Source organism: Furipterus horrens, unplaced genomic scaffold, assembly GCF_987537825.1.
Source record: "Furipterus horrens unplaced genomic scaffold, mFurHor1.1.pri manual_scaffold_6, whole genome shotgun sequence".
In the NCBI taxonomy this organism is placed as follows: domain Eukaryota; kingdom Metazoa; phylum Chordata; class Mammalia; order Chiroptera; family Furipteridae; genus Furipterus; species Furipterus horrens.
In genome coordinates, this window is record NW_028327176.1 from 8,358,381 (window position 1) to 8,382,756 (window position 24,376).

At 41.0% G+C, this 24,376-nt stretch overlaps 1 protein-coding gene across 1 annotated transcript in view; it reads right to left on the reverse strand.

Annotated features, from left to right (window-relative positions):
- Positions 1 to 514: 514 nt before the first annotated feature.
- SMC6 (structural maintenance of chromosomes 6) overlaps positions 515 to 24,376 on the reverse strand; it is a 63,480-nt gene continuing 39,618 nt past the window's right edge. The window contains exons 17-27 of the mRNA XM_090280937.1: positions 23,945 to 24,105; positions 21,219 to 21,354; positions 20,313 to 20,393; positions 19,064 to 19,234; positions 14,554 to 14,691; positions 13,435 to 13,580; positions 11,618 to 11,743; positions 10,282 to 10,387; positions 5,032 to 5,184; positions 1,807 to 1,904; positions 515 to 996 (exon numbers count right to left, since the gene is read on the reverse strand). Of these exons, the coding sequence (XP_090137063.1) occupies positions 882 to 996; positions 1,807 to 1,904; positions 5,032 to 5,184; positions 10,282 to 10,387; positions 11,618 to 11,743; positions 13,435 to 13,580; positions 14,554 to 14,691; positions 19,064 to 19,234; positions 20,313 to 20,393; positions 21,219 to 21,354; positions 23,945 to 24,105 (1,431 nt within the window). The 3' untranslated portion in view covers positions 515 to 881. The remainder of the gene's footprint in view (positions 997 to 1,806; positions 1,905 to 5,031; positions 5,185 to 10,281; positions 10,388 to 11,617; positions 11,744 to 13,434; positions 13,581 to 14,553; positions 14,692 to 19,063; positions 19,235 to 20,312; positions 20,394 to 21,218; positions 21,355 to 23,944; positions 24,106 to 24,376) is intronic.

The following is a 24,376-nucleotide window of genomic DNA, read 5'->3' on the forward strand; positions in this document are numbered from 1 at the left end:
CCCCAGCCTGGTCTGCAGCCCCTTTGGCCTGTGTCCTTTCTTAGCTGATCCAGGCCTTGCTCACCCCTGGACTGAAAACTGAAGGATTTTAAACCAGGCAAGCACACGGCACATCGGGGTGCAGGAATCTGTCGTGATCCAGTTCTGACACAGGCCAAGTGGACGACAGCTAAGGGCTGAGGGACAGACACTGTGTCAGAACTGGGGATGCTTCATGCCCCACAGAAGGGTTGCAGAAACAGACAGCATCTTAAATCTGGTGAAATACAGGAATTGTAAGTACAGTCCAAACCTGGGGTTTTACGTCCAGTGTTAAAAATGACCTGTGCAGGGATTCAGACCAAAGTTTTTAGAGTTTTGTGTAAGTCCCTCCTAAATAGCAAGCGGAGATCAGATAATGAATCCACTAAAAACTGGTCCCCGTCCATGGATGGACTGTGCACCCCACCTGCTATGACTCTGCTGTGACGAAAATGTCATATCCATGAAAAGCAGACTAAGTAAAATCAGGGGATCAAAACATTTATTTTGCTTCTTACAAATTCTATAGAAATGAACCCAAACAAAACAAATATGTACACGTACATATGTACAAAACTTTACTTCTGAAAAATAATCTATAAAAGTAGATGGTTAAAAATAAAACAGGAGTAAGCAAACTGAAGACTTAAAACCAGTGCTATGAAACTGATTTTCTCAGAGTGAAGTAATAGTAATCTTAAACTGCTGGCTGTAGCTGGTTTGCTAGGCATATTTACATGTTTTACTGTGGCCAGCTATATCAAGGAATCTTTTATCTTAGAATATCTTCAGTTTCATTTTATTACATCAGATAGTCCTGAATTCATCTCCCTTTACAAAGCTTTCAACATGAGGACCCATCAGCTTTGATTTTCTTCTTCCTCTTGAGTCACAGGTCGGAAAGGCAGTGTCATCTGTCCTCGTTCAGGATCAGACATTCGAAGGATTCTGATCAGTCTACTTGACGGAAGTGAGCTAGAGGAAGGAAAATTCATTACTCAAATCCCCAAGAAAAATTTTCACAGTATAAGAAAATTCTAATACTCCTCATGAAAATATAAATCTAAATGGCTGCTATCGGTCCTAGGGGGATATGTCTAATATCTGAAGTTCCAGAAGAAATATAGCTTGCAATAATGAAATAATTTTGTTTTCATTAAAAAAAAAAATTAACTGCCTGCTAAATGCTATGAATTTTCAGTTTGGAGGGCAAACAGAATGAAGGGGATTTATAGATCAACTTTTTCTTACTCCTGTTCTTCTTGTCTAGCCAGAAAGGAGCTACCTGATATTTCTAATAACAAATTTAAATCCCCATATGATCAAAGTGACTGCTTTAGAGAGAGAATGTCAACTCCCAGTGGCGCTGTGCCTGCCACCTTTGAGGTGCCCGCTAAGTGCTGCCCAACCGCAGAGTAATCTTTATTCAGAAGGACTGGTACTTGTAACCTAGCAGGAAAAGAGCCAAGACTATGGAAATCATGAATTGTTTCTTTAGTCTAAATGGAATTACTATAATTATTTTATATTAGTTGACCATGATAACCATAGAAGAGGAGATTCAAAATAGAAATACTAACAAGTCAATAATCACATTCAAATCAACTTGCTTCTGTTACAGAGGAGAGAGGACACAAACAAAAATTTAAATACCTACAAAGGGAAATTTACCTTAAATCTCCGTGACCAGTATTTGTGCATTTGCACTTTAAAAATTAAAATTATAAAATATTTTCCCCCCATTTTACATACTTGACATATGTGTTCAGAGCAGTTTTACGTTACCTCATGCTTTGAGGAGTAAGCAGGATGAACTGTCTGAAACGCTGGGAGTCCGCCATCTTGAGTATCATGTCCATTGCGATCCTCCGGTTGACCATGTCCTGGGGAACAAAGGCAAAAGTTGGCCGCCACTGTACCAGCCAAGTTCCTGGGAAACAGGATCCTGCTGGTATCGTCAACCCCTGGGTTTTTATCCACGATCACCCACACTACCTTATCTCTGATGCCAAGCACAGAAAATATCTGGAATTATGTGGGGAAAACCACCACATACATCTGTCTTCCAGGTAATTTCTGCAGTGGAAGTATTTATAAGTATGGTTGCCTCCCTAAAACGTACTTAGCAATTCAAATAATGAAAAAGTGTTCAAAAAACACAACTATAACATAATGAATCTACTCTGTGCAATAACTGCCACTCAGGAGAACAGTATCAAACGTGACTAGCTGCAAACTTAAGTCTCTCAAATTTTCTCTCAGTGATTAAGGTGTTTTAAAAACTCTGCCTGCCTCCTTCACCTTCTGTAAGATGCGCAGCGTGGGCCAATTTGAAGTTACTGACCAATTTCTCAATTAAATCTTTCAAGTAAATTAAACAGCACATCAATGTATAGAAAAAAAATGTTTACTTTTAACAGGTTTTGAAATGAAATGAATTGTATGCTTACATTTTCTGAGTTAAATAATTGAAAAAAGAAAAAAATCAAGGTGCCCCCTCCACTCTCAAAAGCTCCTGGACATTGAAAACACAAACAAATGAACACAGACATTTTAAAGGACTTTTGGAAACCCGTGTGGAGGCGCAGCGTGCTGCCCCAGAACGTGGGCTGCGGAGGCGGACGGGGACCCACGTCCTGCTTACACTGCTCAGTGGCTGGCGTGACATAAATTCTTCCAGCAGGCTTATCTGTTAAGTACTCTGATATAGAGTCAACAAAAATATCCAGAGCTTGCACACATGGAATACTGCACTTTCAAAACACTGCCCTGGGAGGCCTATCATTTACTAACAGAGCTGTCAATGCACCAAAAAAATACTGACTCTCAGAACTTGGGTACATTCTTCTGAATAATTCCGATGGGGCAAAATGCCATTCTGATTAAGACCCTCTAAGTTTCTGAAAGAGAAAGTCGTTCTGAATTAAACATGACAAATAAGATGGGTGATAAGGCTGCATAAAGGTACTTTGGACAAAAAACAATGCAGGAAAAGAACAATCACCTTCTAAGATCTGTGAAGTAGCTTAGAAGCCAATTCCCAGAGGAATTTCTAACTAATCATCAGCAATGATATCACTGTGGGGTGGGGGGTGGGGGGAAACACTTGAAAGATTAGCACTGACAACTATAAATTCAGATTCAAGAATAAGCTTTTCCTAAATGCTTATTATGTATGGGCTAGGCATTAGGAGGTAGAAATATGAAGACATAGTTTATAACCTCAAAAAGATTACTCTTTGGCGAAATTCAGACATGGTAAGAGGCACTACCACAAAATTAAAAAATAGAGAAAATATAATAGTATAATATATAATATTATATAAGAACATGCTTTATAACATAAAATATAAAAGTAATAGTATTGCGTTAACGTGAGGTAATGCTGAGGGCGCTCTGAAAAGGTCCTCATCAATTCTGCCTGGCCGGTGGAAGTCCTGAAGGCCACATGATGGTGACATCTAAACCAAGTCTTGAAAAATGAGCAGGGGTGTGACACACCATGAAGAAGGTTGCCACAAGCAGAGGCACAGGGTTCAGAAAATGACAAACATCAAGGGTCTCGATGTCACCCTTGATGTTTGTGAACTGACATTTTCCCCAGATGGCACAAGTAACCAAGGGGGAGTTTTAAACAACTGAGTGACCAAAATCCAATTAATTTTAGGAATCCATGCGGGCAAAATGGTGAAGGAGAAACTGAAGGAGCAGCAAGACTAAATCTGGGAGTGCGGACAGGAGGTGGCTGTAACGGGCAAAAGCGGGAGGCGGCGATGAGCGGTAACAGGGAGGAGGCGGCAGAGGTCAGGGCGGCACTTTAATAAAGAGGAGGAACACGGAGCGGCTGGACTTCATGTGCGAGTGGAATGGGAGAATCATAGATAAACCCAAGTTTCGCAGTTAGGTGATTGGACTGGCAATGGCAATTTGCCCCTCATCGAAGTAGGAAACTGACGAAGAGGCGGCGGCTTCGGTGGGGAAGAGAAATTCAGTCTCAGACACGTGAGTTTGAGACGCAGGTCGTTGACTAGATTATGCCAGACAGGTGCTAGCTGGGCATGCGGGCCAGGGGGACATCGGAGCGAGACACTCAGACCTGGCAGGTCTCCAAACGCACGTGGTCGTTTGGGGAATGCTATGTATGTTGGGGGAGGGCAAGGTAGGCTTTGGTATCCAGAAAAATCAGTAACAGTGTAAAAATAAACAAGAAAGAAAGAAAGAAAACCTCAAACATTTAAGGGATGGCAGACAGAATACAAAGTAGAAACAGCAGGACCAGCGAGGAGGAGCGTGGAAACCAGCAAGAAGGGACAGTTTAAGAGACAGAGGGTAGGTAGGTCTGTGGTGGCAGCTACCCCAGTATTAAAGTAAGATTTAAAGTTCATTTACGATTTGTGCTGGAGTAGTCCGAACCCCGATTACAGGGGATTCGGGGAAGAACAGGCGCGAAGCAGAGACTGACTAGCAGCTCATTTGGGAGGATGACTGCACTTGCCGGACCTCACCGGAGCCTCACGAAAACCCTACGAGGCAGGCGATGGACAGCTTTACTTTACAGGTGCTGAAACTGAGGCCCAGTCGTCTGGGGAATTGGTGGCAGAGGTCGGCCTCAAGTTTCAGAGTTTAAACTTCAAACGCCAATGTTCCTACTCCCCGGGTTATGCACGCTGCTCTCTGAAAAGTGGCTGTGAAGGGGAGGGAGGGGACGCACAGGCACGGAGGCAGTCCCAGAGGGCGGTGGCCGGCTTACAGCTGCCGGTTAGAATGGAAGATGGAAACACACACACACACACGGGTGGACGGCAAGGACACCCAAAGGGAGAGAGAAGCGGAGGCCACAGCGACACAGCACCACTGCTCTTCAGCTCTTCGTGGCCGCCAATCACGGCCTCAAGTGCCCGGGCAGTGTCTTTCGTATTTCGGGTAAAGCCTCAGAGATCATTGCTTCCATTCAAAACAAATGTCCGCCCCCACCCCCCCAAAATGAGAGAATTTAACATTTCACACTACCATGTAGACATCAAACTCATCCAGGCATCTGAAAGGCGACTCAGCAATGGACCATAGGGAAAGGATGAAGCAGACGGTGGAAAAAGAGCGCTCCCCTCCAGACAAGGCTCTCATGTCATTGAAAGCAGTTCTGTTTCCCTCTCCAGGCTGCACCTTGAATGAGTTAACCAAAGAAAAAAAGGTATAGAAAAGGCATTACTACATTCTTTACAAAAAGGCTGCCTAGCATTAGAAAGAATGGGCTTATAGCTTAAAATAAAAACCAGTCATGTGACAATAACATCTATTCCATTTAAAATATTTTACAGTAAAACAATGAGCTATAGAACAGGTTTTTGTTTTACTGTGAGAAAATAAAATTGAAAAGATTTTCTCAGTGTAACTGAATTAACATACCAACATTCCAAAGATTTAATAATAAAAATGCCAATGTTAGTGATTAAAATAATATAAACTAGTCTTCCTGGTGCTTTCAGTGTTTTTCTCCCCTCTAGCTTTACTGAGCTAAACTGACATTAACGTTGTATAAGTTTAAGGTGTACAATATGATGATCTGAAATATGTATATATTGCAAAATGATTACTACAATGTTTAGTTAGTTAACACATCCATTAATTCACAGTTACCTTTTCTGGTGGTGAGAGTTATTGAGATCTACTCTCTGAACAACTTTCAAAAGTGACAATGCAGTATGGTTAATTACAGTCATCATTTTATACAAGCATAAAAATAGGCACACAGACCAATGGAACAGAACCAGGAGTTCAGAAATAAACCGATGCAGGTATGGTAAACTAATATTTCTGACAAAGGAGTCAAGAATACGCAATGGAGAAAGCGTATTCTCTTTAATAAATGGTGCAGGGAAAACTGGATACCCACATGCAAAAGAATGAAACTGGACCCATATCTTACCACCACTCACCAAAACCAACTCAAAATGGGTTAAAGACCGGCAACCATAAAACTTGCAGAAGAAAACAAGGAAAGAAGCTCTTCTTCTGACAGAGTTTGTGCCCTCCCACTGCCTATACCTGTTTGCCTCACGCCCTGCACCTGGCACCCACCATTCTACCGCTGCCACAAGTTTGGCTCTTCTAGGTGCTACGTAAATTACACCATCGAGTACTTGTCTTTCTCTGTGTGACTTATTTCAGTTACCATACTGCTCTCCAGTTCATCCATGTTGTTACGTGGATGTCAAGTCCCTTTCCTTTTCATGGCCGAATTACAGTATATCCCTATGTGTGTTTGAGTGTGTATCACATTTTCTTTACCCATTCATCTGTCAATGGCCACTTAGACTGCTTCCATGTCTAGGGCACTTCAGATGCTGCTGCAGTGAACATAGGGGTGCAGATGTGATTTCATCTCCTTTGGGTGTATACCCAGAGCTTGTACTTTGGGTGTCAAATCCAAACAGTCTTTGCCGAGATCAATGTCAAGGAGCTTCTTCCCTAGGTTTTCTTCTGGAAGATTTCAAACTATGCTAAAAGCTATAGTAATCAACAAGTGTGATTGCTTCCAGATTTGTTCTTTTTTCTCAAGATTGCTTTGGCTCTTCAGGGTCTTCTATGGTTTCACACAAATTTTAGGATTGTTTTTTCTAATTCTGGGATCAATGCCACTGGAATCTTGATAGGGACTGAACTGAATCTACTCAGGCTTTGGAAAGTATGGACATTTTGCCAATATTAATTCTCCTGATCCATCAACATGGATCTTCCCATTAACCTGTGTCGTTTTCAGTTTCTTCCACCGATGTGTTAGTTTCTGGTGTACAGGTCTTTCACCTCTTCGATTAAATTCACTCTTAAGTATTTTATTGTTTTTGATGCTATTGTAAAGGGATTGTTTTGTTTGTTTCTTCTTTCAAACTCTTCTAACGGCCAAGATAATATTTTGTTACTTGAATTCCAGTGACATCTAGTGGTTATGCTGCTTTAAAAGTAATTACTGAATGTCAAAAAGCATGGGACCAACTTAAACATTAAATAGGCTCACAGTGGCCAAAGAATGCAACAGTAATAAGCTAAAATTCATAAAACCTCTTAGAAATATAGCCCCTTTAATAAATAAATGTTAATGAGAATAAAATAGCAATTAATAAAACTGATAGCATACTGTCATATAATTTCCTGAGAAGATGGTACCGTGTTTCCCCGAAAATAAGACGGTGTCTTATATTAATTTTTGCTCCTAAAGATGCGCTAGGTCTTATTTTCAGGGGATGTCTTATTTTTCCATGAACAAGAACTCACATTTATTGTTGAACAAAAAATCAACACTAATTAATAGACTGTAGTCATGTCATCACAAACATCAGTGCAGAACCAGCCAGACTCTGAATTCCATCAAGAATTTGGGGGGAGCTGTAGCCATGACTGCCGCTGGGTCTTATTTTCAGGGGAGGCCTTGTATTTCTAAACTTGAAAAATATTGCACTAGGTCTTATTTCCAGCGGATGTCTTATTTTCGGGGAAACGGTATAAATGAACATTAGAAGGCATTTTATTTCCTTCTGACAAAATTCCACATGCACACATATGCTACACAAGGTGAACAGCAGAGCACTAGCCAGTTTTACGTCACAATGTTTTATCATATAAGTTTTGGCAGACACTAAAATGTTACATTTATCATTTGCAAGTCTGAATCCTCCACAAAAATCCACTAACATAAGCAGAAAAAGCCAAACCAAATAAACAACAAAAAAACACAGATATAAAAATAAAAGTAAGAACTAAGTGACAGCCTCGGTTCCCATGCCCCCCGCCCCCCGCCCCCGTGATAGCTGAGTGTCAAGCCGAGCTCCGTTCAGACTCCATCAGCCCCTGGACTCACAGCCGCAGATAAACGACTGAATTCAGTAGTTTCTCTTTCCTTCCCTACGAGTCCGGGGTCGGGCCACTGGCGCACGGCTTCCTCTGCGCTTCCTCATTCCCCCAGTAAACTTCCTTTCTTCTGCTCGCTGCCTCCCTCACGGTTCTCTGAGCGACTCCGTTCCTACATGATGGCGCCGAAACCCGGGACTGGGACGCCGGCTCAGTCAGGACTCCGGAGTCGGACTCGGGCCTCAGCCGGCCCCAATTCTTGGACCCAGCCGCTCAGACCTCGACACGTGGGTGGCTCCAGCTTCCCCTCTGGCTCGCTAACCCCGTCTGCCGCCTCCTTCCTCCGACCCGTCCCCTGACTGCCATCGACCCCGTCAACACCGGCCCTCGGACTTACAGGTGAGTCTCCACCTCCGTTTTCTCCGGTGGTCCTTTTTCCTGGTCTAATCCGAGACCACTCCGGGCAGTCCGGCCCTAAACCTGGGCGCTCAGTTGGAGCCGCTCCCGGGGTCAATCTGGACCTCTCTCCCAGGCCTGGTGAAACCCAGGACCGCCTGGGACGAGTCAGCACTCCTCCTCTCCGCCTTTGGCCCTCCACCCTCTGGTCGAACCGGGGGACGCTCCTCTGGACAGAGCGCGGAGGCGGAAATGTTGGCTTGGACTCGCCCTTCCCCTCCTTCTCGGATCCACACTAACCGTAACCGTTGCCATGGGAATCAGCCAGTCCCCCCCACCCAAAAATAGCCCTCTTGGGTGTTTAGCCGTAACCTCAGACCTCTCCACCTAAATGGAGAAGTCAAGGCACTGTCACGTAGTCCCAATATCCTCCGAATAACCGTCAGTAGCCAGAAAACGGCCCGCTTAGCTTAGGGGCTCCCACAGACCTCCGTAAGGCTCCGGGTCAGAACTTCCCTGTGCTCAGGCTTCCTGGACTCTTCAGACCACTCCCTCTGTACACAGCTCATTATCCGCCCAATTCTCCTTATCCGAGAAAAACCCCACCTTCCTCTCGACCTTCTGCACCCCCTTTAACCCCTTCTCCTTCCTGACACACACACACACATTAGTCACAATGAAACGCCGAGACACAAAATTTCAGAAATAACCAAAACAGTTATTTATTCGCAGGCCTGCAGCTTTAGGTGCCGCCCTGCCCGGCGCTCCTGCCTCCGAGGCCGGGCCGCCAAGGGAGAGCAGAGGCGCACGGTTTCCCCGCCCCTGCCTCCCGTGCCGCCGGTACCGGATCTCCCTGGTCGCACGACAGCCAGGCCGGCGAACGGTTGGCGCACCGGGATCCCTCGGTCAGGGCCGCGACGCCCGCCGTTGCTAGGGTGATTCACCGGAAGGGCCCAGCTGGCGTCCAGATTCGCCGTAGCCGCGGACCCCTGGGTGTCCGGGCCCCGCCCCTCCCCCACTCAAAATCTCCGTCACCTAACTCCTCACAGCTTCCGCCCTCCCCGCTGTGCGCCGGCACGCACGCACGCACACAGGACGCACGCGCGGGAGCCAGGCTGCGGCCCAGGCGGGGTGCCCGCGCTGCCGCAGAGGCCGCTGGAAGGCGCTCATTGGGACCCAGCCCCACCGGCACGTCCATTCACCTCTAGTAAAAGATACCCCTGCAGCGGCCCCCTTGGGGGCACGTCTTCCCTCTCCCAACCCTGCGGCAGCACCGGACACGCCCACCTCTTTTGCCGGCTCCTCCATCCGCCCCGGCTGCTGCCCCGGCCACTGCCAGGTGGGACCCGCTGGGCCAGCGGAGGTCAAGGTCAGGCCCCACCACCAGAGGTCCGGGCCCGGACTCCGACCCCACGGGCAGCCAGGCCGCCCTCCGTGCCACCCGGCCACCCGGCTGCTCCTCATCCCCCCCCCCCACCCCTCGCCACCTTCCCCAATCCCAGAGGCCCATCCCAACTCCCCTTCCCTGAGTCATTCCCATCAGCCTCGCCCCTCTAGTCTCCACACGCCCCTCCCCGAGGTTGCTGATAAGAGACGGTGTCATACAAATACATGTCCCACTTCGCCTGAGGGACGCCTCTTCTTACCCACCCACTTCATTAATCAGTCGGCCCAAACATTCAAAAAGGCTCCAAAAATTACAGACAGGACCCCCCAATTACGTGGGGTAGAATACACTTTGAGAAGCCCAGAGAAAGCAGACCTTCTATAATGTCGCACATAATTTAAAAGAGAGGCCGACAGAGAAGGTAAACGCTTCTCACTGAAATCCAATTCCTAATTTTCATCATAAGACAGTAATATAGTTGTCTGGAGGGAAAAATATTTTTAAAAGTTAAAGGAAAACAAAAAACAAAACAAAAAACTACAACGGCAGCTTCAGTCAATAAGGTCAATTTAATTTTCAACACTTTGACAAAGCATCTCCTAATAATTAACCTGCAAAGTTAAGATACTTACTGATATAGTAAGAGTTTCATTCTTGTGGTCAAAATTCATTCTCCCACAGTAGGCCCGCTGAGATAGTAAGTTGTCAAAGTACAATTTGCACCGTAAAGTCAAACACCTTGAAATTTAAAAAATTGGGCAGATTAAAAAGAATATAGATACAGAAGTGTATAACCAGCACGATCTTTAAACTGGCATGTAAGACCAGAGAGAAATAATCCAAAATGTTAACACTGATTGGCAATTTTATAGGTGGAATTTTAGGTGACTTTTCCCTCCTTCTCATTATTTCAGTTGTGTCTCCACATTTTTACCACAAATATCTATAAAATGAATAAAGATGTAATCTCACATTTAATATATCCCATCATTTCAGCCAGTCCATATGGCTCATATGGATGTATCAACCCATCACCCTGATACAGAAGATGCAGATCTCGTCCACGAGGGGACTGAACTCTAGTAGTGCTGCTAAGGGATAAAAGACCCATTCGCCTGTCTGTCTGTCTCCTCTCAACCTAAGAGCAGCGCAGAGAAAGGGGAAGAGTGACCTCCTTCTCACTATGTATCCACAACACCCTACACACGGCCTGGCCCAATGCAAACGCCCCCGTCCTGTCTCTGTTTATCGGATGACATTCTACTGTCAGAAGAACCTTCTGCAGTTATTCCCTCACTGACCCACCTTTCTATTTATCGGAACGGAACCACAGGCTCTTACTTTATTCAGTGGGTTCCCATCCATGACTGACCTCATTCATTCTGGTCCTCAAATTGTCCCAGATTGCGCCAGTAGGAGCCCCTTCCACCTGCCCCCTACATCCTCATCACGACTCCACGTTTTTTGCGCACCTGCTTACTTGCTGGCACCGGGAGAGGCTCACCTACACCTTCCCTGGTACTGGAGACACAGCAGTGAACGGAGCACAGACTGTGCACCCACCAAGATGCCCCATTCTCGTTCATGACAGTAAGTCAGCTGAGATGCTGCTTCAGTGGGTCCCATCACACACCTGTACGCCCTAAGAACATACGACCTTCAAGAGGGAAAGGCTGTTTCAGAACCAATGAGCTCCCAACGAGCAGCCAATGGCCGGGCGTCTAGTAAAGGAAAGCTAATGGGGTAGAAAAGTGGGACAAGCTTGCTATAAAGATCCTCTCAAATCCAGAGCTCCCTGAGTAAACTACAAGATCGCGAGTACCAGCAGACAACGCAGGCAGTGGCCGCTCTTCGCTAACCGAACCATGCAAAGTTCTTTTCATTTAATTTTAATATTTACAAGAGACAAGGAAAAACAAAGGTAAACCAAAAAAATATATGTGGTAATATTTTTTTTAATGCACTTACCTTCTAAATTGTTGGTATGTTTTATATCTATGGGTCATTATTTCTTCCAGTAATTTAATAAACTTTTTTAAAGTTCTTACTTTAGTATCCAGATCAAGATAGGTTTCTTTTGCTTCTTGGTACTGCCTATTTTATGAACAAATATTAAGTAAATAAATGCCATTCAAAGAAACATTAAAAAAAAAAAAAAGAAAGTAACATCTCAAATGTATATTTCACGGGGAAGAACAGGGTGTAGGAGCGCTGAGGGCCCAGCAGCAGGAGACTTCGGAAAGCTCCCAAGTCCGCCACCAGGGTGGGCGCGGGCCGCCCGGCCTGGGCAGCCTTTAGCAGGGCTGCGCAGGAACCAAGTCCCGCCGTCGGCAAGGCAGGGAGAGCGCAGGAGGAAGTGCCCAGGCGGGGCCCAGGGGAGGCCGACCTTAGAGAATGCCGGCAAATATACACCTTCTAAAGCGAGGATCACACTGGAAGGCAAGAAATGTTTCTCTCAGCAACAGATGTCAACGTGGGAACAGAGAAATAGAGAAATTAGGGCTCCTCCCACCCCCCAACCCTGGCTGAAGAAGACAACGTCAGAGGCAGAGAGGGCACGGCTCCTCAGAAGTGGTATTACGGGGGGCAACAGCTGTTGCCGTAGAAGGGAGAGAAAGTTCCTGACAAAGCACGAAGGGCAGCCCTGGCCAAGACTCCCGCAGCAACCGCCCCCTCCTCCTTCAAGTGCCCAGGCCGGGAAAACCCAACTCCTGAAAAAGTGCGGAACGAGGCACAAGCATAGCATCCATACAAAGGTATCTAGGGGGGTAAGAGCAGCAAACTCCCCCTACAGGCCAAGAAAACTAATTAGAGCAATGATGGCACAAAGCAGAATAAAACGGACTGAACACTATGAATTAAAACAAAACAAATGCTACCAGGAAGGAAGCCCTCAAAACAGCAATGAAAAAACGGAAATAGAGAGAGAAACAACAGAAGGTGATAACCAGACAAGAGGAGGTGAAGTGAGACCTTGAAGGTAGTGGGGCAGGCTGGACAAAGAGACCAAAAAAAAAAAAAAGATAAGACAAAGGAGAAGGTGATACAAAGGGGCAAACACACAACGCTAAAGCAGAAATGAGAAAACAAAATGGGGAGAAAGCAGATGAAATGCAGACAAAATACATGGAGAAGACAAAGGACATACAACATATGTACAAATGAAGGCCTCAAAAAGAAAATTAAACAGAATAGAAAATATTTATAAGTAAAATACAAGAACCTTTTAAGAAATAAGACAAATCTACATACTGAAAAAGAACACCATGTACCATGGGAAAGGATCACAGATTCTGAAATTCTGGGCAAGTTATAGGACTTGAGAGGTGATGAGTACTATCACAAACGGATACTCAAGACAAAAGATTTTCTATTAGGCTAAACTATTCTTCAAAATTAAAGACAAATAGTTTTGAACACGCAAAAACACACAAAAAATTATTCGTGCAGCCATTCAGGAGACAATTAGAGGACAACTTCTCAAATGCTGCACAGACATTTGGAAAAAGATAAAAAACATTCCTCATATCCAAAAAATTCACAGGACAATGAAAAAGCACATAAGAAATTCACACAAAAAAATATTCTGTAGCAAGTTTTGCAGTAATTCAGAAGAAAAAAGTTACTTTGTTATTAACAATAAACATGTGAAAGACTAGTTTGGCTATAAACTATATGCCATAGCAACATTTGATCCAAATTTAAAATTTACATGTCAACACTTTTTTTATCTTGATAACATATATGGATAACATAATGAAGTAGGAAAACTACCAACTACTTACCTCATTATTTCCTCCCGATCTCCATGACTAGCATGTTCTGCCTGTATCTTTTGTCTTAATCTATTAATTTCTTTGTCTAGAATTGATGCAGACTTTTTTACTTCTATCCGCTCTGGGCAGATTTGTCTTGCTTGTGACATTTTCTCCTAAGATAACAGATGTTTAATATCTTTAAAACTCTTCTTTGAGATAATTCATTGTACTACTAGTGCCAAGACAGGCAAAGTAAAATTCTAAACTTATATCTACAAAATGTACTTTAATTACACTGAGTATCCATGTTATTTCTGTAAGCTTTATATGAGAATATAGTCCAGAGTCATAATACATCTTCAAGAGAAGATCACATTACTGTGCACATCTTTAATAATTTGTAAGATCTCCACAACTTCCTAATGAAATAAATTTCAAGTAGCATCTATGAAGTTTGGCACCCTGGGTACTTGAGGTCAGAGGTAGCTTTCTGTGTGTTTTAGGATGGACTGAACACTAAATACTGTTGAAAACTCAAACAGTCTCATGTATGTAAAATATTAACAAACTCAAAGCACTGTAACGTATACTACTTATTTTATATTCACAACATTCTGTATGGTAAGTTTTGAATAAGTAAGGCATTAGATTACAGTTTCAATCATTTCCTAAGGTAAATAAAGGCAAAGCTGGAATCCATCTCTTCTAGTTAGACCAAGGCTGCCTTCAACTTAATCTCAAAAACGGGAACACGCTTACAGCTGTCGAGGATGTACAGTGAGGAGGAGCCGAACTGCAGCCCAGCCCACTCCCAGCCACTCAGAGGCCAGGTGACTTTTCTGACAGAAGGCTGCCACCCACTCGCCCAACGGGGCACGTGAGGAGCCATGATGGCGGTGAGGGCATGCCATTCCCTGATCACTCACAGATGCGATGTCCGACTGGGGCAGTCCTGCCGAAAGTCCTCACCCCCTGAGAGTCCCTAAGTCTCTTTCTCTCTTGATTTGCCAAAACAGCTGTTACTTTATGCAAAACAGATATTCATTAGCCAATCTATGTTTGGAGACATAACATTAAGGAAAACGCACTTTAAAAATCAGGACTAAGGTTGTAAGTAAAAACATAAAACCAAAAATGATGGATAACCTCTAGTTCTTTTTCTTTCATATCCAGTTCTCGTTTCTTTTTATTTAAAGTATTCAAGTGTTCTTTTTGTTTTTCTTCATAATGCCGTTTCCCCCGTTTTTGGGTATCTACTTCAGAATCAGCAAGGTTTAATTCATCCTGTTTGAAGAAAGCCAAAATAATCTCTAAAGGAAACATTGTTTTAAAAAAATGACCAGCACAGCTATAACACTAACTGACCCCTCCATAAAGCGGATAGGACTATGCTGCTTCAGGACAGAAGTGTTAGGAGTTCATATCCAGATGTGTCTGAATAGAAGTGAGGCGTTTCTCAAAATAAGAAGTCACATTACTCTATTCAAACTCATATATGAGGTCTCCATGTACCATGGTGCTTTCGGCTTCATTGTGGTAAGCGCAGTAGTGCGTGTGAGGCCACATTAGCCCGAGAAGACTCCGAGGAGGTGTGGCGGGGTGAGCATTTACACGATACACGCACACGGCCATTCATCACAGCAGCTTTCTCAAACAATGATCTACAAGGTGACTCCATTATAGAGGTTTTGGACATTTTACAAAGTATATAGACTGCCCAACTCCACCTGTGGAGATTTAATTTTAGGTCTGGAATCCCCAAATCTCAGCTTTTAACATGGCTCTTGTTTCAAGACCATGAAAATAAGTTTAGACTCCCAGTTTGTTCATTTGGTTTGATATATGAACATAAATGGGTAGAGCAATTTATTGCAATAGCCCCAGAATGGAAACCCATGCCCATCAATAGGTAAATGTATAAACAAACTGTGATATATCACACACAATGGAACACTATTTGGCAATAAAAAGGAATGAATTACTGATTCAGGTAAAAATGTGGATGATTAACATAACCAAAAAGAACCTTTTATTGTACTCACTTTTTCTTTCAAAATATACAGTATACAATCTGTGCTACAGTGTGTGGTAGGTTCTGAAAAGAGTCAAACCCCCCCAAAAGTAAGAATACATAATGTGTGATTCCATTATATATAATTCTAAAAAATGTGCAGACTATAGCAACAGAAAGCAGATTAATGGTTGTCTGGGGATACAGGGGTAGGGAGGGACAGATTACAAAGGGGCATGAGGAAACCTTTGTGCAGGAAGAATATGTTCTTTTTCTAATTGTGAAGTTTTACAGGTCTATATACATTATCAAAATTTATGAAATCATACACCTAGTTGTGTATTTACTGTCACTGGTATCGTAATAAAACTTCTAAAAAGGCTCCCCATTTAAGAACCACCAAATTAAATTTTAGTTAGTTTGTTCCTTGAGCCCAGCACTGGTTATATATACTACAATTACTATGTTCAGCCTCAAGAGTCGCAGTTATAAAGAGAGAAAGAAACATATACAAACCAAAATAGTAATAATAGCATCATGGAAGACAGAATATAGAGAGATATCCCAAAAAGGAAAACGGATATCTAAATATGAAAAGTACTTATCTCACATAACAAGAGGATTTAGGCTATTTCCTAACCTAAGAATACAACTTATTGCATCTTGTTCATACTGATAAAAATACCACTCACGTAGACATTTGATTTTATATAGCTTTTATAAAAACTTTATTAAGAATAAAAACACTACTACGTGAAGGGGGAAGATAGGCCGTTCCTTTACTTCAAACAGGATAAAAGAAAACGGGTGATTTGTGTAGCAAGAGAGATTAAAGTTACAAATTGGAACAGCTTATGAAATAAAATGGTTGTTCTCTGAAAACAGAACTTGTTTTCTAATCATTTTTGGAAGCTGTCGAAGTAAATAGGCCCACATTTGCTTAGGGAACTGAAGGGGTAAACCACGTTAGGGCACATCTGTGCTGGTTAACCCTCCCTCCTGGCAACTTTGGAAAGGGCAAGACTTAACTGGTTAAGAGAAAAAGAAAAGAACTACGGACGTTAATAATCCCTTTCTCCACATTTACCAAGGATGTCTGATTTGTCCTTGTATATTTAATTAATTTATGTCCTAGGTACCATTACATTTAAAATTACAAGAGAGTATTTCATCTAATTTCATGTTATTGATGGTGAAACAAAGAACTAGAGATGTTAAAAGCAAATTAATGACAGTCATCCTGGTTTTGGGGTGAGGATTAGGGTGGGTTAGGTGTGAAATGAAACTCTGGTGCAGCCCTAAACCTGGAGAGTTTCTAACCTGTAAGAAGGTACAGTCTTTAAAAAATAAGCTCAGAAGCTAGAAGGGATAGGATCATTGAAAATTTTTATTCTCTTGGATGCCGAAACAACCAAATTGTTACTGAGCACCAATGGATAAACTGCTACTTGTTTCATATAAACCTACATTAATTATGAGGTACTGAAAATTCTAAAATTATAAAACATGAAATCTTGGAATCTGCAGAAGCACAGTTACCCTCCATAGAAATAAATGTTCATTATCTACATCAGAAACAGAAGCCCTCGACTCCGATAATGCTCAACATGGGTCACACTCCCTGTCCAACAGATCTGGTTTGTTAGTCTGCAGGGTCATGAAAAACAAACCGTTCAGGCCTGGCCGGGTAGCTCAGGTGGTTAGAGCGCTGTCCCGCTGCACCAAGGCTGCAGTTTCAGTCCCTGGGCAGGATACGTACAAGTCAGCCAACACATAAATGCATCATTAAGTGAAACAACAAACTGATGTTTCTCTCTCTCCTTCCTCTCTCTCTGAAATCAATAAATAAAAATTAACTGTTCAAAGTGAGAAAAATATCCCCTATGCCAAGATTTCAATGACTGACTATAAATTTAAACTATCCTCACCACCCATCACAAAATGAACAAACGCCTGACAGCAGACACTCTGTCTACAGGCTGCTAATGTATAACGACTGCAATTTCTCAGCCACTGTTTCGCTAGCCAGACCCTCCCTGGTCCTCCGGTTACTGGTGGCTGTGTGATGAGCTGCTAAGGAAGGAAAAGCTCTCGGCTACTTGCTGAGTGCATGCAGGTTAACCAAAGGACTCACCTCCTAGCTCTCAGTTATTTGCGGCCAAGGCAAAGAGCTAAGGGCAAGAATTCTTACTGCCTTCTGCCCATATTTTCTGCGCTTGAACTTATTTACGGACTCCCAGTTCCAGGAGTTGCTTTAGCTTAGAGGTCCCTAAAAGAACAGAACACAGCTTACTCTTCATCATTTCTTGTTTATAATTTAAAACTGTTTGGGATAAGTGATTTAGGCACTAATCTTTCTTTTTCTATGTCATTTTAGAGTATTCCGCCATTTTGATTTTGCCACTCTGTTCAATCCTTTACCCATTAAAAAAAAGTTTTAATCTTACCTTTGTTGTAACTTTACTGATTCCTGAGTTCTGAATTCTACTTTGTCTATTCTTAAGATTTTTCAGATTTATCTTATTCTCTTATTCTAGTTTCTTCTAGAAACTAATTTTGCCTTCTTTTACCCTAGACGTTGTCTTTTAAATTCTTATTTCCTATAACAACTACTCACTTAATTTGTCTTTCTTGGTATTTATACATTTTCCTTCCTCCCAACTTTAATATCTTCTTAATCAGTTAGGCTATTTTCCTATGTTTTATTCTTATATGAAATAGAAAAAAATTAATCCACCTTAGGTTATAATAGCAGGCAGGAATCCCAGCTCCACAGACGGCTACTACAGAGAAATCTACCACAGAGAGCGAGTCCTCTAACTTCCTCTAATATTCTCTAAACTCTTTATTAAATAAAAAAAATTTTCAATAAACACAATTACTAAAATATTTTATGCATGCAAATTATTTTAAACTTTAAAAATCTCTAAATATATTTTGATTCACAGGGAGTAATTAATTTTGCTGCAAGGAAAAAAAAGGGATACATTAGAGTGGTATCATCAATTACCTCACTCTTAAAATATATAATTCATTCTTCTCAGTGTTTTATAAATAAAATTTGAAGTCCTGAGAATGAGCTATTCACAAAAATGATAATGACAATAAAATATTGATAACTAAGCTAAATAGATAACTTGAGGACAGCTATACAATTTACTATTGAATAATTTTACTTCCCTAAATTTCGTTTCAAAAACCATGTGTTAAAAAAATCATCTGAATCCAAACTGGAACGCAGCTGAGACAGGCGCATACGCAGGAACTGGGCAGCACTCTACTTCAGGCTGGCCCCAGTTAGTGAGGGGGAGGCGGGAAAACAGAGCAGGTGAGCACAGAAGCAGGGCAGGCAGACAAGACGTCCCTGGCTATAGCTCCAAAAGGAGAAGGAAAAAAAACCAGAAGATCAAGAGGGGACAAAAGCTGTAATCTTCCAGGAGAAATAGAAAGTTGACAATTTATTCTCGTAAAGGCATGAGCAGAGCATTTCATTCTAAGGCCTAAGGGTACAAATTGGGCTTACGTCCTACGTTCACGCGGCTATATTTACATCTAAGCATCCATTCTGACTGGGCAACATTTAGTGAGGCACCGCAGACAGAAAACGGAAACGTAAGCTGCACACAGAGTAACAACCACACATACCTTCAGCGGGTCTGCCAGCTCTGAGAGCTGGTTCACTTTCAGTTTAATGGCGTCATACTTGTTTTCTGCTTCCACTTTCAGACTCCTAAGATACTCCATATTTTCTTTTTGTTGTTCCACATTCTTCTCAGCTGTTTTCATTTTGCTTTTATTGTCTTGAGCTTCATCTTCCTGGTTACATTGACGAAGCATAAACAGTTCATTAAAATACTTTTGTTATCAGATAGAAAAACAGTACAAACAATTCTGAGAAGAGAAACTACAGGCTAAAGGCAAATCAGATCAAAGACAAATTCAAAGGTTACTAGGACATTTTTATACTCCTAAATGGTAAAGTTGGAAGTAGAAAAAGACAGGTTCAGAAATAATAAGCGATAACATTTAGGACACAAGTTAAAACTATATTGTACTTGAGGTCATAATCAAAAGTAATAACCTTTATTCTATCTACTCACTCTTCTTTCAAAATGTAGTGTATATAAATACCTACCTTAATAAGACAATGTGTTAGATACTGAGAAAACAAAAATAAACAAATAAACAAGATATGGTCCATTCCTTTAAGATATGTAAGTCTATTAATGAAAGGAATTAAAGCAGAAAATAAGTGGAAAACAAGATTACTAATAAAAAATGAAGACAAATTCTCATGAGAGTAAAGCTCCACTGGTCTGTCTTGTTCATTATATCCCTTAGCAGTTAGTACCTTACAGCACAGACACTAATTAATATTTCTTCATTTTAACAAGACTCTGCAATCTATCTAATCTATTGTGTACTAAGTTTAGAAGCTAAGCTGAATATCCTAAATAGTTGTGGGGGGAAAAACAGAGTAACAAATATGTGGGCTGTTAAGTAAAAGCCATTCACTTGGGAAAAAAGAAACAATGCCAAGGAGACCAACTATAACTAAGACATCCATTACTATTGATACCCATTAATTCTAAAAATATCATGCTAAGCAGTGTGGTTTAAAATGCCACTGCTTAATTTTAAGAGCACAATTAAGCTTTGATAAGTTTTGTTTCATGTAGTAAAAGTCAATTATTACGCATGTAAGTTACGTAGACAAAACATTAAGGAATCTGAAAGCTATCTACCAGGTAGTTCCCACCTTATCTGTAAACGGAGATAGCAATCACAGAAAGTAGCCCCCAAAGGATTAAAGAAAAAGAGCAGGGAGTACATGCTATTAAACTTAAGGACCATTTTGTCGTTTATAACATTAAATTGAGGAAAGGCGTCTTACCAAGGTTGCAATATCTACAGACTGGTGTTCTTCTATATTCTCGAGTTCCTGAACTTCAGAAATATTTTTTCTTATTTTCACCTGAAAGAAAGTATTTAGATTTTAATAATATAAAAAGAAATAAAAAATAAAAATAAACACCCTGGGAAGGATGCACACACACACACTTTGTTACAGAAGGATTCTGTATTTAATGAAAAAAGACACATTAGTACTAAATGACCCAAAGTAAGTTATGTATCAAGTCTGCCATGATAACCTCATTGGTAATCCAGTCCCACCCCAAAAAAGATGTAAGCACTCCATCTTCGTATTTCAAACAATGACAATGTTGAATCCATAGACTCAAGTAATGAAAAGATTACTCTAATCCAGCGGTTCTCAAAGTACAATTCAAGTACCCCTGGGTGCCGCTGAGACTCGTTCAGGCATTCACGAGGTCAAAACTAGTCTCATAAAAACATGACGACGTTAGTCACCATTTTTGCTATCACTTTCTCACGAGTGCACAGAAGGTATAAAATTCGATGATGTGTATGTAATATTGCCACAGACCGACTGAAGAAGGTGACATAACTCAGCTGAGTTTTTATTAAGCCAGACAATAGATATTTACTTACAAAATCATAAAAATGTCAAACTTCTTATAAATAGTTTTGGTTTTGGAAGAGTTATCTTTCATAAGAATGTTAGTTATGTTAACAAATAATGAGTTCATCATTCTTTTAAATTAATAAACACTCCCAAACTCTGTTTTAATCTTTAACAATGTAAATACTGATAGATAAAACCCACGTGGCCTGAGGCCAAAAAGTTTGCAAACTCCTCTAAGTAAATGCCAGAATTAAAAAAAAATAGCTTGTAAGTGATCTGTTGAAAAAACAAAATGATGTATAGTTTTTGTACCTTTAACTCTTTATAATGTAGTTGGTACCTTCTAAGAAATTCTTCATTTTGCTTAATATCCTTTTCAAGGGCAGTCAAATGGTGCTGAAGATTTACTATCTGGGCCTTTTTATTTTCCACTTCATTCTCCAAGTCACTTGATAGAGGAGAGGATAAAAAATACTTTAAGTCTATTTCTAAATGTTACAAATTCTTTAGATCTTCACAAAGAAAAGCGTATTTTTAATAGCTTATTTGCAAAACCCTACTCAGTTAAACCAGTTCTATACTCCTACCAAGTTATTAATAACATGAAATACAGATTTCAAAAAGCATCTAAACTGGAGTCAAATTTTACTTATTTCATTAGTAAGTATGATATGACTTTTGTGTGACAGACATTGTGCCCATGGACAGGGAGAGACAGAAACAGAATTAAGACATGCAGGACTCAGACAAAAAGAAAAAAATCAGGAAACAAACTATAACATTAAAATATGAAAGTGCACTGCATTTCCACAGTACCATGGGGCATAAGAGTGGCAGAAATGACGACTGAAGTGTAGTCTGAAGTTTCCAACAGCTGGACCGAGCACGGGGCAGGATGGAAAGAAACTCACCAAGGCGCAGAGAGATAAAAACGTAAAATTGGCAGCTCAGCATTTACTGCTGGTCAATAAATGCCATCAAAGTTTGGGGAGTAAAAGCGAAGGAGAGGAGGGCAATGAGAAGGGATGGAAAACAGAGCACCGAGAAGCTAAGGCCGCACAGGCCTCTTGCTGCAGTCCCTGTCTCCAGAAATAATCTTCTCCTGCCCCCCGACCCGAACACCTGTCTCCCGGAGTTGTGTGCTTGGTGGAAGAGAACCACCTCAGCAGTCATGCCATATTTGAATAAGATGCATACTTTCCCACATTTTAAGATCTCTGAAATCATCTTTCAGTCCATGGTTCAATTAGCAGCATTTTTTTACTGATACATAAAATAACACAGCACTTTAAATTTGATGAAATGTAACTATGCTACCTTGCTGACATTCTAAATTTAAAAAAAAATTAATAATTGTTAGCTGATAAATAAATGATAAAGAAATTATAAAAATGAGGAAAGGAGAATAATAGTGGTATTTCTGGTAAAAATGGGAGCCAGATGCCAAAAATTTACAATGGCTCCTCGGGATTTAATAAGAAATGTTTATCATACATAAATCTATACATTTATTAACAAAGTCATTTTGTTAAACCTGACAAAAAATTTACCAAGTAAACAAACTTTGAAACTTAGAGCCTAAAGTAAAAACCAACAAACAATATTGCTAATTAAACATTTTTCTGACTATTAAGAATAAATTTAAAGAATCAACATAACTTACATAAACAAAATGGCTCGATTTTACAACTTCCTTTCTTCTGGGTTGGACAAATTCTGTTGCATATTTGCATATACTGTTTCTCCTGAGTTTTAATTACTTTTTACACTGAGAAGGACCACGTGCTGCCTAATTAAATGTGGATGAAAACTCAGCTCAGCATGAGCTGCTGGTATGGGATGGACACACGCTCTGGGCGCTGCCTCTCTAAACAGCACACTCTGACCCTCTAGCCCTTACTCTGCTGTATTTGTCTCCTTATCACTCGACCTTGACCTGGTTAGTATTTGTTTATAGTCTATCTCCTCCTTTTTAGTAAAAGCTCTAGGAGAGATAAATTATTTTGCACTTTGTATCTTGTGGCATTTTGTGCCTAGATCAGGGCCTGGCACATTAGGTACTCATTCAGAATCTGTTTTAAAGAACATAAAAAAAAATTTTTTTTAAACATACTCTAGAAAATTATATTAAAGCGTTACAGTAGTTTGAAAGTCCAAAAGTCCACAAGTAATTTTCTTTTAAAGATAGTTATTGATTTTAGAGAGAGGAAGGGAGGAAGGGGGGGGGGGGAGAGAGAGAGAGAGAGAGAGAGAGAGAGAGAGAGAGAGAGAGAGAGAGAGAGAGAGAGAGAGAGAGAGAGAGAGAGAGAGAGAAACATCGACTGGTTGCCTCCCATATGCGCCCCGACTGGGGAGCAAACCTGCAGGAATGTGCCCTGACCAGGAATCAATCCCCGACCTGTTAAGTGTACCAGATGATGCTCCAACCAACTGAGCCACAATGGCCAGGACCACAGGTAATTTTTTTAAGTGATGTTACATAAAGCAAGAACCATGCTGATTATTAGTCTGAGAGTTTACTCCCACACTTCTTTTGCACCTTATGCATATTTTTGTTAAGTACATATAATAATTGTGGAGTAACAGATCGATGCTTCTCTCTCACTCCCATTCCTCTCTCTAAAATCAATTTTTTAAAAACTAATAAAAATACAGAACTTGAGTCAGAATGTAAACCAGCACACTTGTACCCTCACTGTGAAAAATCACAGCACAAAATAATGGACACGTTTACCGTGGGTATCAACAGTCATGTAGCTGATTTATATTCTGACTTCTGCTTGTCATCTCCTGGCAGACAGGTAGCAAGTTGGCCAAGGAAACACACTTTATGCTCTTAGTCCAGAACACTGTTATCAAAGTAATGATGGAAAAATAGCCATCAACCTAGAATTCTACACCTAGCTAAATAATCTTTTAAGACCAAACAGATTACTCAAAATTCTTCATAAAGTAACTAGTAATATAGTAATATAAAAGGAACTGAACTCCAAAGGAAGCAGTAGAAATAATATAGCAAAGCTGTACTGGACACCAACCTTATTTCAGAATCCACATCTCTGCTCAGGAATTTAGGTCTTGTATATTCAGATGAATAGTAACGTCCTGCAAAAACTTGGTCACCGTCAGCAGTAAAAGCTTCTCTACAATTCTTGGGTGGCTTTTGGGATTGCATTACTGCACGAGCTACAGAATTATTCTAAAAACAACAGGGGAAAAATACACTCTTTAGGTTATGCCAAAGCATTTCTGATACACACAATTTCAAAATGTTATCTGTCATTGTTTTAAGATTCAAGAATTTTTACTTAAACATTCAAGTAAAATAACTCCATAAAATTAAATAAAAACGTTTAAAAAACCACCTTGAAGATGCAAAGAGTTAAAATGATTCTTTAAAACACAGTAAATAATTCTTTATGATAAACTGATAATTTTATTTTTAAATAAATTCTATCTATTTAACTATT